Raw genomic sequence first — 13,654 nt, 5'->3', positions numbered from 1 at the left:
AGCCAGCCACCTCCCATACGAAAAATATCCCAGTTTGAAATAGGGTCGAGTTTTAACAGTGCTGCCCTTCGATCTCGCCAGCTGAATACTTACTTTCAGGCTTACATCAGCAAATCTTGGAACTCTACCGTAAAGGTTAAAGCCACCCAGATGCCTCCAAAAAGCATTAAGAGAGCAAGTAAGATTATTTTTTTTTTTAGAATTCCAAGAACAACCTAATTCTAAAAATCACACACGTAGGGAGCCTTAGGTCTTCACATTCAGGGATACGCTAGGAAAGCCTTGCCTTTAAAAACAGAATCTCCAAGAAGAATTTGAAAGCTGGTATTTCATTCCCTTGTTTCAGTTACAAGGATGTTCTTCCCTGCAGGCCAGTTTCAGTCTTTTCAGTATCTAGAAGATGGTTTTTTCCCCAGCAGTTAAAAAAAAGATGAGATTCTAGAAGTCCTATTTCCTCCCTGACATTAAACTCTCAAGCTGACACACGTCTTTTATATAAAATATAACTCTGCTGCCAGCACGCGCGTTTCAGGATGAGCTCTGCAAGCCACTGTCATTCAGCACAGGCTGGACACAACCATTAGAGCCATAAGTCAGCTGTCAGCTGGCACAGCCAGCCCACCTGGGCAGCTGCTGACTCAGCCTTTGTGGGTGATTCCGAGTGGCAAACACCTCAGATTGGCTGTTAGATGAGAGCCCAGGGCTGCACTCTGCGCTGTCAGGGCACAGGCATTGCCAGCCAGCAGCAGAGAGCCGAAAGCGCAGTCAGCACGGCATGAAGGTCAGTCTGTGCTTAGCGAGAGCCATGATGCAATATCCCCTTCTGGGCACAGAGGCCAGCACATCCTCGGCGCCGCCCCCCAAAATAACCTTAGCTGCTCTCAGGTAAACGCAACCCTCTCTGCCTTAAAGAAAAGGATTTCCCACTCTGTTACACACCAAAAAGATGCAAACCAACACCTGAGACTGAGAGATCAGCCAGAACCCCTCTGGTCACGGTCAGCGTGTTGCACAACTCCTCTGCTGCCAGGCTGATGTCATTAATCCACGAAAACTAATTTGTTTTCCTATTATAGATATGCACGTCTTTGTAAAAAATCCTAAAAACAAACCCCGAAGTTAGTGGTATACAGACAAGCCAGGAAACAGTAAGTGGTAACATAGCTGACAGCTGCAGTGCTAGAAAAAAAAAAAATCCAAGATTCCTGCTTAGTCTTTGCCCTTAAGGCCAGTGTCGAGGAGCTCGCTGAAAAATAAAGCTTTGAAGCGACACCTGTTCTAACTACCCAGCAGAGAGTGAAAAGTTTAAGAGTAACATCCAGCATGTTCAGCATTTGCCTCACAGGAAACAGTCCAAGCACCGACAAGCGCACTGCATAAGGCACGCACTGGAGGGGGAAGGAAACCCATTTTCCAGCCGATCCTACTCCGAAGCCAACTTCGCCGCCTTCCCCACGCAGGGCGGTGGGTACAACCCGAACGGCTGCGTGCACGCGGAGCTCACTAACAGCTTGGCACATTTACCAGGGTGACCGAAAGCAGCGGTCGGGTGAAGCGTGTCCTTTGGATTCATCACACCCCAACTCAGCAACCAGTTCCCAACAGTCACTGGGATGGGCACCCCAGCACCTGAACCAGAACACTGCTGGTGCCTCACTTCTTGCCAAGGCTAAGAAAACTAAGAAAACAAGTCTTTTTTTCTTTTGTCTTTAAAAATCAGATCTAACGTACCTAGGTTATTCTAAAAGCCTGTCCTTTTACAGTGAAACACATCTAAATGCATCCTGGTAGTGAAATACCTCTAAAAACTTCTGCTCACACCTTAAATACTCCCATGGTAAAGAGTTTAGACCCACAACAGCCCCAGTCCAGGCTGAGTCGCAGCCGCTCGCTGCTCTTTGCAGCACAACGTGATTTCAGGGCTTGTCAAAAACTTTTGCATGTGTTTGCAAAAACTCTGTAAGCTCTGCTAGCGGCCTTCCACAGCCTTGGACAAACCCAAACTTTCCAGCCACACATTCTGCTGCGTTTTGCACTTCCTGGTGTTTACCCGTGGGAAGCGACGCTGGCAGGTCCCCCCCACACACTCAAAGCACAGGCGACAGCGAACGCACAGCGGGTCACTGAGGGCAACGCGAAAAACTCCCAATGACAGAAACAGGAAACACCTTGGAGGCTGAACATGCCAGCGTGACCCAACTGAACAGACCGCGACCAAATAACCTGACCCGGGAAGCAATCCATCAACCCAAACACACAGATCTGCTGCTCAGACGCAGTTACCTGCTCCCTCAGCCGCGGAGTCGCAGAAGGTGTGAAAGTCTATCCTTTCTTACGTATTTTTTTGTTACTACTTCTCCCCTAAAAAAGTGATCCTACGATACCAAGAATTAACCTAACCAAAACTTCAGTTTCCCTGCACATCAGTCACTAGTGTATTTTTATGTTAGAAAAAGGCAGTGCCTAACTTTTTAATATTCTAAACTTACTCGGCACACATCTAACTGCTCACATTGGGCACAAGTTCCAGTGCTCTTTAATACAGGACAGCCCACTGGCAGCGGCTGCTCCTGGACAGACTCATCACCCCATGACATCAAGAAACACATTACTGCTACTATGACTTTTGCAAAAAGATGCGCTATTCAACTAAAAAAAACCCCAAAGTTCTGATCTCTGACAAGTATCTCAAGTTTTCATTAAAAAACCCAAACCTTTAGTATACATTGGTAACAGAAACAATAAAAATACCACTATGCAGACATATACAAAAACCCCCTGAGGGTCACTAAATCTCAGTCACTTTGTAACAAGAGAGTTGGAAGTCAGAGGAGCTAGGTATTATACAAACAGTGTGATCAGCAAAACCCCAGGGTTTGGTTGGTTGGTTGGTTGTTGTTTTAAAACATTTTTTTGTTGTTGTTTTCAATGCACTAAGGCACCAGGAAGTCACAGTTAGGCAAAGATCTTCCATGCAACATTCAAACCCAATACACTTACCATGTATTAAACAGACGTGAATATAGGATCAAAGTGCAATAGCTCGAGGACAGCACTCTTGAGCCAGTAGCAGCGTGGAAAGTGAGTTGGAAGAGGAAGAAGGAAGGGAGCTCTCGCTTCAGATCGGATGCGATGCAGAAAGACTCACTGTGGGTATCAGAAATCCATACAGCTTGTACACAGCCACCAAAGCAAAAAAAACCACAACAAAACAAACAAACAAAAAAACCCAAGAAAAACCAAGCAAATCCCAACCGGTCTGACAAAGTTACGTTGCTTTTAAGACTTGTTTCACCATCACTTCAGAGCTAATTTAAAAAGGCAACTTTCTTTTACCTCCTAAAAACATATTGAGTATTTCAAAGGCTCCCATAACCAACAAGATCATTTTTAAAAGACACGGAGGGAACAAAGACGGGGGTTTACAACAGGAAGGAACTGCCAACTCTCTTTAATAGTACATCACTCTGTCTAGCAGAGAAGTCAGCAAAGCTCAAACCTTGCCGTATGAATCAAGAATTATACAGGATTTTACAACTTTAAAGCACTGTACAAACATTACTGCAAGGCTGCAGCTCTCAAGCTTTGCTAAACACACAAATTGGTCACACTTTACCACCAGCTGCACGGCCATTTCCTCTTTTGGTATCTCACAGCTCTTCAAAGGATTCTTCAGTTTCAGCTTCAGCTGATCCCTGCGAGGCCGGATGCTACCACAGCAGCTTCACTCGACATCTTGCACTTTGCACAAGAGCACTTCTTGCCAGTGTAACTCTGGGAGGAGTCCTCTTGCAATCACCAGTAAATCACATGGAAAACCAAGGATATTTCATCTTCACCAACACAGTTGGCATTTTCAACGACATTCCAGTAATTTGGAGTTTACTGCCATAGCAAAAAGGTAACATTTTTTGAGGCAGATACAAAGTTCTAAACTACTCAGTGTCAAGTTAAATTCACTCACTGCATCAGAAACTCAGTGCCTAACGTACATTTCAAATCGCCACGTGAGTTGCGCCCTGCTCTTCCTAAGGTTCTGCCTTGCAACATACGGTCGTCAGCAACAGTTTACTTCCCCTTCACGTTCCCTTTGCCCCCACACCTGAACATGTGGCATCCCCCGGCTGGACAGGGATGTTGCAGAGAAAAGGACAGCAGAAACCCTCAAAGCTCGCGGCCGCTGCAGCCACTCAGAACGAGGCTGATCCAGGATCTTGAGAAAAACGTTCGTGCGATTTCTTGGCGTTTAAGACTTGTCAACGAGGAAAAAGCACAACTATAAATGCAACAATTTAAACTAACACAGTGTGAAGTCAGCTTCTTACACTAAAGCAGACAAGACATCGTTACTAAGCTACACCTTTCCTGTCCCCTTCAGGTGACGATGCTTGTTTCCTTTTAGTCTCCGAACCTCTGAATCTACGTAGATGACTTACAGGTCTCCATTTTGGCTCTCACCAAAAAGTCAGTGAAGGGTTACAGGCAACAGGCACTGAACTGTCACAGTCCAAAAGAGATTGGTCTTCATCACAGACCATGGAAGCTCACATTTTGATCAACTCCAAGTCCTCAACTGTGTTCCAGACACGCCGATATCACAGGAAAACACAACGTACCATTACTCAGAGCCAGCAGCTGAGACAGAACTAGATCTAGTAGCCAAGGTACTCCCAGCCTCGTCCAGCCAAGCGCTGCCTGCAGGGTGCCTACCCAACTCCATGCCACCAGCTGGTGCTTAAACACACTGTTGATCAAATACTCAGAATAGGATAAGAGTATCCTTTTATTCCAACGGAGAAGTTGCACATAGTCCGTTCAAGACCAAGAGATGGTTAGAATTTAAGAGCAACAAAAGCAACACACCTTTCACTTAAATTCTCCATGACCACTGATGCATGAAATAACGTATGCTGCCAAACGACGGTGGCCCTTACAGAACAGACCAAAAAGAATACAACCGATATATCAAGTTGACGACACGTTTGCTAAGATCAACGTAACTCTAAATGACACCCATGATTTTTTTTTTTTAGTGCAGTGCCAGTTTCAGAATATTTGAGGAAAAAAATAGCAAGGCCCCACACTTATGGCTGGACTGGGCACATCCAGAGAAGAGTTAACCACTTGGAATATGTCAACGGGTACATGAATTGGAAAGCCTACGTCACTGAAGGGTTCTGGAATAACCCACATCTCCTACACAGGCTCCCATGGCTAGACCTGGTTGGTTAGGTAACAGATTCAATAAAACCTGTGGAAGTGACAATGTATATTTTTAGAAAGGAGGAACTAAGGTTATACTACACCATTTACTGAATTGTTCCACCATTGCTCCGTAAGTTTTACGGCATAAATAAAAAATGGAGAGAAAAAAAATAAATACATTGGCTCCTACAAAGTCAGAAGTGGTTTGGGCTGCGTAGTGAAGGGGTGAGAGATGGGGGCAAGGGGCAAAATTTACACACTTTGAGACAAAACAGGAAGCGCCTGCAAAGTAGTAGAGGAGAAAGCCAAGAGTTTAAGTGTCCTCATTCATATCCTGGCTGTCTGTCCGAGCGATTTTCCGTGGTGGCGCCGAATTCTCACCTTCTATTTCCACTTGCTCTTGATCTCTCTTCTTTGCTGCATTCTGTTTGGACAGAGAAAGCCACAGTGAAACTCTCCAAAGCCTTAGGTTCTGGTGGGAGCTAGCGCCAGTAGAACAAGTTTTTTATTTACAAAAGTTTTCAGATGCCATGACCTAACTGACATGCTGGAACAGACACTGAAAAGGATTTTGCCCAAAGCCAAAAGGTGCTCCTTCTAGACTGTTCTTCAGATTTGAGGCTGGGACTAAAACACCATTGATCTCAGCCCTTTTTATTTATAGATCTTAAATACTGCACAAACGTGAGTAAGATCCTCTTTACTGACTGCTCTGAGTCAGTCCCTGAACTTATCAAAATCTCCCAGAGGCTTCCATCATATATATAAATACTTTCTTTTCAGCTTCAAGGTTCCTTATAATTTTACCTCTCTCCGCCTTCCTCTGCAACCTCTGCTCATGATTACACTCACTGCTTCGACATCTCCACTCCCAAGTCATCACCTTGCTCCGAGTACTCCCAACCCAGGTATCCCAGTTTCCTAGTCTCAAACGCTAGCTACAGCCTACTAACTTGTGTGATCCTCATACGAGGAGTGATTTTGTACCCGAGGTACTTACACAGCCTCATTAGTGCATTCAGATTCTGCACAAGCTCATCTGTCTTCTCCTAACAGTCCTGAGAGGTAAGAGCAGCTTTACACTAGCTGTAAAGTAGACACTGAGGCACGGGGAGAATAATTTGCCAAGGTCATTAAGGAAAACAGCAGTAAGCAGGAGATGTAACTGCAGACTCTCAAGTTTTGGAGTAAGCATTGAGTTAACGTCCCTTACTTGGAAATGGAAGAAAAAGCTGTTTGCACTTTGTTGGTTTGTTTTTTTTTTTTGTATTTTGGTTTTGTTGTTGTTATTTTTTTTAGGAAGTGTTGTGCGGAGACAGCCTCCTTGCATTATCTTTTTGCTAAAGTACAGTTCACACTTTCTTTTTATTAAATCTTCAACATTTTGATTGGGATTAACATACAGCTTAACTAGCCCAAGTCAGCAAATCGAGACAAAAACGTTAATATGAAGAAAACACGACCATACCTTTTTATCCCACTGCTGATGTAAATAACGCAGAAGTATATTTGTCTTTTCTGTTACTATGACTGCCAAAAAAAGAGAGAGAGAGAGAGAGAGAGAGAGAGAAACATACTGAGGTAATTTTAAAGATGACTTTTCAAATGGTGCAGTAATAACCACATGTCTTCACACACTAAGCACAGTCTTTTTTAATGAAAGGACAGGATGCAGGAATGCTGATCATTTGATAGAGGAAAAGCATAAAAAACCCAGTAACCAGACATACATTGCTAGTCACTGCGGTGACAAGTTCAATAATATCACCTTATCTGAAGTTTAGAATAAAGGAGATTATGTGCATGCCAGATTTTTAATATTAGAACAGAATGAAATTATTAAAACCCTCAAAACTTTAGCAAGGCAGACTTACTTTGTTCAGACGGATATTCTCTCGTGGGAAGATATACTGATGGTCTTCTATTCTGTAGAAGAATTAGAACAGTTACAGAACAAAGACAGCAAAAAGGTGATTTTTAACCCAAACACAGCTAAACCAACCAAAAGGCCCTCATTAATGCAGGCTACGAATGCACTGTGATATTCTGCCCTGTTACATGACAGTGTGCAGCTACAGCTTTTTAAAACACACATATAAGGAAGGTGATCCATTTTTTAGATGCTTTTCAGGACATAAGACTACTATTAAAGAACACAGACATAAAGAAAGCACCACAGATGCAGTTTGGCTGATGTGAGGACACATTCCTTACCAAAGCAAGCAGCAAGTTTTCCTGGCCAATCTCAACCCATGAACTATCAGCTGTGATCACACATGGGTTTTTTTCAGAAACAAAATACTCATTTCAAGTTTATGTCACTTTAGCACCCTTTGAGCCGTGCAAGAAAACCTTCCCCTGAAGCAGCAGGATGTGGCAACACTTACCGATGCTTTACATACAGAATCCGCATGGAATCTGCTGAAGTTGCTTTTGTTGTAGACAGGTAATCCTTTCAAAAAATCTGCCTAAAGAGACACAGAATACAAAGAAAGAAGTAGGTGAAGCAAGAAAGAGTGATATTCTGAGGGTTGTTTGCTTTGTGTTGGTTCTCAAAGGAGTTGTTTGGGTCAGACAACAGCAGGAACTGAAGGATGCTGCCAGGTCCCAGCTAGGGAGATGCCTGTTGGGATATTGAAACCCACCCCAAACTGTTTTTATGAAGTAAGCCAACCCCCAACTTCTGCATTTGGCTTGTTATATCCTCAAAGTTCAGTAATTCAGTCAGAAAGTTGCTAGTTAAATCTGTTTTGGCATGTAGGCAATTAAAATTAAAAAAAAAATAAAAATGGGGGGGGGGTGTCCAGTTGGGTGAGCTCTGACAGAAGGAAGATTTGCACCACACAGGTACAAACACTATTGATAAGCAGACCAGATTTCACAGTAATTTGCCAGCACAAATCACGGTATCACATGAGAAACTCTGCTGCAGCTACGCTGATGTCTGAAGCCCTTGAACATTACACCATATCAAACTAGTTGCTCTTTCACTTTCCCAGTTTCCATTCTTTGTCATAGAACAAGGCTGGTTCCACAGAGCAATAAAAGCCTACAGAGCCCCAAAAGCCCAAACCTTACTGCATGCTTATCAGCCTGACCCAACTTTATTTTTATTTTTCTGAAGGATCACATTCCTACACCCGACAAAGCTACTGGTACATCAAAAAAAAAAAAAATCCCAAGTATTGCTGGAAGTGGTTAGATCACCACTCACAACAAAACTGTTGATCACACAGGCCAGCAAAGCTATTTGCTAAACAGCCGGGGGAACCCTGCAGAGCCCTCTCAGTTTAATTAAGCCGTAGCAGCATGAAACAGGAATTCCCATCTCCAAAGGAGGGTGGAAGGAGAACATTAGGGGGATCAGGAGAAAACCAGGCTTAAAAGTGTGTTGGAGCCCCTCTCCTCACAGCAGAGAGAAAGAAAGAGGCCCAGCAATGTCTTTAAAGAGAAGGTGGGTAATAAATGTAAGATGTACCTGTGCGATAAGCAGAACAGAGAGATCCTGAGACATCCCTTCTAATTCATTAGGCCAGCTAGCTCTATCATAATGATACTTGCTTAAAGATTCAAAGCCTGTTAGACTGAACACTGAAGGATTCTACTCCAGGACATACATCACCTTGTTTATAAGCAATTTTAAAAGGACAGTTAAGCAGCAGATGAGAAGTCATTTAATTTCAGTGTTAGAAGCAACACATAAACGGACACTACTGCTGCAAAACTGCTAGGCTGGAAGATGTTGTTTTCATTTAAGTAGAAGCCATTATTTTTATTAACACTGCATCTTTAATTCAAAACAAAGAGCTATAATTGGCCAAACCAGAAAATATTATTCATGCTTTTGTTCTTAAGAACTCTACTAACATTCTAGTTTCCACATTCAACCCTTCCCATATGCCTGGTTTTAGAAATAATCTGTTAAAATACCAGACTTGAGTTCAAACAACAAATTGCAAATTTCTCTTGCCCATCTTAACCCCCACAGGCCCAACACTATTTCCCTGCGTCTTCGCTGCCTTCAGTCCCGAGTCCTCCAGGACAGAGTCCATCGCTTGCTCATCTGCATAACATCTGTACTGTGGCCAAGCTCAGGAATTACGGCAGGTTCTTCCGGCTCTGCTACAACAGAAACACTCAGTTTTGGACCATGTTGTGCTCTCAGCTCACCACTTTCCATGCCTGCCCCCATAGATTTCTCTGTTCATCTGTTCTCACTGACTTCCACAGTCGGCACCGATTAGTGAACTAATTATATTCCTGTTTAGAAGGATTGAGGATCTTTAAAAATATCCCGTTACATTTCAACGCATCTCACCCTCCCATCACATTAAATTTGCAGGCTTTTTATGACAAAGTAACCTGCTCTGCTACACCAGCCTAATCCAGAAAGAGACAGGCATGTCTTTGATTTCTTTTATTGCAGCAAAAGCCCAACAACTACTTGGCTTTATTACTGCTTATAAGAATGGAAAATAACTGCTCTTATTTAGAAGCACACAACTTCAAGTACCTCTTCAATAAACTGCAGCTCACCCCAAGTTCTTCATAATAGACTATTCCCTCCTTGCCAGACAGGGATTTGGTCTAGCAGAGCCCATGTTTCCCTGGAAAGAGGCTGGATAAGCAGGCGCACAGCTCTCACCAGGGATTCCGTGGTCTTTTAACAGACTTTGACAGCAGATGGACTTACACTCAGGAAGCTGCAAAAATACTGTTAAAATTATCAGTCAAAATGCAATTTAAATGGCGAATGTGGGGTTCCCCTCCCATAATATAAACAATTGAAGCAGGATCTATTGCAGCTAAGTGCAGGCTGGCAAGCAGGAAGGTTGCTACACTCGGACAACACCTGGAGACCTCGGCTCTTAACAGCCACGAGCAACCCTGGCTCCTGGCCACCACCTTTCCTTTTCTCAGGCCAACTTGGGTGGGCCAGCTCCAGCCCTGCCAGCAGTGCCCACTGCTCTGGCGTAACTTTGCCAGAGCAGAACAGGGACACTAAAATGGCTGAGCACGAGACGGACATTTCTCCAACCCAGGCTTCAGCCAGCACGTTCAGCACTCATCGCCAGTTCAACTGAAAAGTCTGGTTGTCAGTGACACAGACCATCCCACCAACAATCCTGCTGGATACGTGCACATTTCTGCAGCTATCTGCTGATAAGATCTCGGAGATCGTCTAAAAGGCCCCCTCAGGGGAATTGCCTGGAGTCATATTCCTGGATATTCATAATTAGACAATACTCCAAGTGCAATGATCCTTATCTGCTCCAAGGGCACCAGATAAATAAGCCCCGGCAGGTCGCTGCTGTGTTTACACACCTATCGCACAAGGCACACCAAGTCATACCTCCTGGGTAATGTCACATGAGGAAACGTTCCCCCTGCGTGCCTTCTGCCACTCTTTAACCAAAGAAAGCGCGCCCCGGCCAAGCTAGCAAAGCTGATGGAGCATTCTGCATGGAAATGAAAAACCAGCACCCAAACCGAGCAGATGCCTCATTTCCTTTGGGGAAAGGCAAACCCCAAAAACCTGAAACAAGTGCAATTATGCAACTTCAGAAGACCACGCTGGTTCCTTCTATGATTTAGGAAGTGAAGATACGCATCTACTGTTCCTGTGTCAACAAGGGTGCTCAGCTTCCTAGGAAGATGACAGTCCTCATCTAAAAGCAGAAAGGTGAAAAACCCCCACCTGTTTGTGGCCCACTCTCAGCTTTAGAAAGGAACCGCAGTAACAACGCTCAGATTGCCAGGGCCCAGCACACAGACACTGAACGCAGGGCTCTGGCCCAGCATGATGCACGCACACGTGTACATGGGTTAGAGGTAAACAACTAACGCAGGCTTGGGAATGGCCACCTAAGCTCTCAGCCGTGGTACACCTGTATGCAGAAACCACAGGGATACCACTGTTTTTCCCTTGGCTCCCAAGCTTGTGAAGGGGCAGAAGGAAAACTCTCTCCAAAAATTACTACGTTGCTACAAACGGAAGGAGGGAGACTGGAAGCCTCTTGGCTATGACAGTCACCACCGAACACTCAGGCACCAGACCAAGTGCCTGTTGCTGCTTAGGAGGCACAGAAAGGATTGAAAAACCTGCACACACCCCCAGCCCCCCAAGTGCACATCAGCCCTGGGGCACAGGGGTGCACCCCACACCTCGGAGGAGCTCCCATCTCCCTCTTCTGCCCCCCAGTCCTGGAGGTGGAGGGAACACCCCGCACCCTGGTATTGCCCCAGCTGCCCTCAGCCCTCCATCCCCAAGTGGGAGGAAGACTCCACGCCCTGTGGGAGCCCTCACCCTCCAGCCACGGTGGGGAATAGCCCATACCCTGAAGCACCACAGCCCCCTCTCAAACACTAGAAGCAGGGAAACCCCCCAGCCTGGAGCACCCCAGCCCCCCTCATCACCCCACCCCAAGAGAAGGGGTATGCCCCCATCTTAGGGTGCCCCTATTCTCCTTATCCCCCACCCCTGGGGGTGAGGAGCCCCGCCATCTTGGGGTGCTACAAGCCCTCCACCCCCGTGGGTGCGGGGCCCCCCCGGCCCGGGGCCTAGCAACCGCCCGCACCCCCCTGTCAGCAGGGACGCGCAACACCCCCGGCCTGGGGTACCCCGGCCCCCCGCACCCCCGTTCCAGAGGGTGGGGCACCACCCACCTCGGGTCCCCAACCGTCTGCCCGGGCCCCCGCAGCCCCCTCGCCCCCCTGCCCCCGCTTAGGCCCCGGGCGGGGCCGCCGGAGGGTGCGGGCCCTGCAGGGCCGGAGGCGGCCGCGGGCCCTCCCTCCTCCCCGGGCTGGGTGGGGCAGCGGAGCGCGGCCGGCGAGGCAACGGCGGCGGGACCCCCGGGTCGCGCTCCCCTCCCAGGCCCGGGCTGGGGGTGCCGCCATTTCGGGCGGGGGGCGGGAGGCACCTACCATCTTCGTCGCCGCCAGCCGTGAGGAGCCGGCCCTCCCCCGCCGCCGCGCCTCACCCCACCCACTGCCTCCACTGGCCGCCCCGCGCTATGCTATTGGCCCGCGCCGCGCCGTTCTCGTCTTCTATTAGGCCTCACGCCCGTCATTCATGGCGGCGCTTAGGTGCGTAGGGTTCGGTTGAGGCAGGAAATGCCCGTTCGGAGGGCCCGTGGGGTGGGGTGTGTGCGCAGGGCTGGAGGACCCGGATGTAGCGCCGCCCGCGGGGCACGCCGGGAGGCGTAGTCCGTGCCTCCGTTCCCCTCGGCCGTCCTTAATGAAGCGCTGCTTGTTAGGCGGCGGTTCATTAAAAGCGTTGGGAGAACAGGAGCCAGGAGAAGGCAGGTCCTCCCCTCCGCAAACCAGAGCCAGTACCCTGATCCTGAAGCGCGGCAGGGGGCGGAGGACCGGGATGGCGAGAGGCACGGCTGAGGCGGCCAATGTAAACTAAAACTGAAGTTCCCTCTGCCACCAGCCCTAATTCCACACCGGTGCCACCCTCCCGATGGCTCCCTAGCACTGTGACCCCACCAGCAAGCCCGCTTCCCTCTCCCGGTTAAGTTTTGCACTAACAATTAACGCAGCAAGTTCAAGGCGAGTCACTGGGCTTTATTTACACCTCGTGTTTTCCTAAGTTTATTTTTGAACCAAACAATAATTTTACAGTTTAAGAAGCAGCCATTAAACAAAGCCCTCGAGAGACCATGCTCAAGCCGGCGCAATGGTTCACATGCTTCTGACCCAGGAGGGACACGCGGTCATTGCAACTCTGCACAGCCTTGCTTGGCACAGCCTTGCTCGGCACGAGCCACTAACAGAGCCCAAGGGCTTGATTCAGGCTCGCCCCACACCACGTCGACCTGGCCAGAAGGGCTCTCAGTGGGTCAGAGACTTCCTGCCCTTCAGCATGCGCCGCAGGATGACCTCGATGCCACCCGGGGTGCTGATGCGCTTGATCCAGCCGTGGGTTCGTTTGCGCTTGCGGTTGTTGGGCTGGTACTCGTTACCACGCGCTTTGGTGCGGATCTGCTGGTGGTTCCAGGAGGACACGGGGCTGGGGCCGAGGCCTGTGGGCTTCAAGGGGAGGCAGCTTCTGAGAGGGAGCTCCAGGGGACTTGAGAGTACTGAGGCTGGTCGGAGCTGGAAAGAGCAGCCTGCTGCTTGCTGCAATAGTAAAAATCTTTGGGGAAAAAAAGAAAAAATACACGACAGGTAAGAAGAGCGAGCCCGGCGCTGCCGCTGGCAGGAAAATAAAGGGGTTCTTTGGAGCCATGAGGGCCGGCGCTGTCGCGGCCCAGGCCCCGCCGCCCCCCGGGTGTCACCACCAGCCGCCGTTACCTGCCGCCAACAGCCCGAGGCCAAAAGCAGCCTAGTGCCGCCATTGCCCTCCGCCCGTCCTGACAGCACCCTCCTCCGAACAACACCGCTCCCTATTGGCTGCCTGCGCACGGCCAATCGCGGCCGGCGGGGAGCGCGCATGCGCCGTGGC

General features: G+C 48.0%; 2 protein-coding genes across 3 annotated transcripts; both read right to left on the bottom strand.

The window, feature by feature from the left end:
• Positions 1 to 184: 184 nt before the first annotated feature.
• Positions 185 to 12,322, bottom strand: DDA1 (DET1 and DDB1 associated 1). 2 transcript variants are annotated; one of them, XM_080385248.1, is made up of 5 exons: positions 12,130 to 12,322; positions 7,593 to 7,673; positions 7,080 to 7,131; positions 6,674 to 6,735; positions 185 to 5,629 (listed from the first exon to the last, which is right to left on the bottom strand). In XM_080385248.1, the coding sequence occupies exons 1-5, from the start codon at positions 12,130 to 12,132 to the stop codon at positions 5,519 to 5,521; spliced, it is 309 nt and encodes a 102-aa protein (XP_080241374.1). In that variant the 5' UTR covers positions 12,133 to 12,322; the 3' UTR covers positions 185 to 5,518. The 2 variants fall into 2 exon arrangements, with proteins under 2 accessions (XP_080241374.1, XP_080241373.1); XM_080385247.1 differs by lacking the exon at positions 12,130 to 12,322 and adding an exon at positions 11,872 to 12,123.
• Positions 12,323 to 12,753: 431 nt separating this feature from the next.
• Positions 12,754 to 13,644, bottom strand: MRPL34 (mitochondrial ribosomal protein L34). The gene is made up of 2 exons (XM_080385249.1): positions 13,504 to 13,644; positions 12,754 to 13,345 (listed from the first exon to the last, which is right to left on the bottom strand). Exons 1-2 carry the CDS (start codon positions 13,545 to 13,547, stop codon positions 13,042 to 13,044), a joined length of 348 nt encoding a protein of 115 aa, XP_080241375.1. The 5' UTR covers positions 13,548 to 13,644; the 3' UTR covers positions 12,754 to 13,041.
• Positions 13,645 to 13,654: the final 10 nt, after the last annotated feature.

Source organism: Falco punctatus (assembly GCF_963210335.1).
Source record: "Falco punctatus genome assembly, chromosome: 4".
NCBI classification, from domain to species: Eukaryota; Metazoa; Chordata; class Aves; order Falconiformes; family Falconidae; genus Falco; species Falco punctatus.
This window is presented reverse-complemented; position numbering and strand designations above follow the sequence as displayed.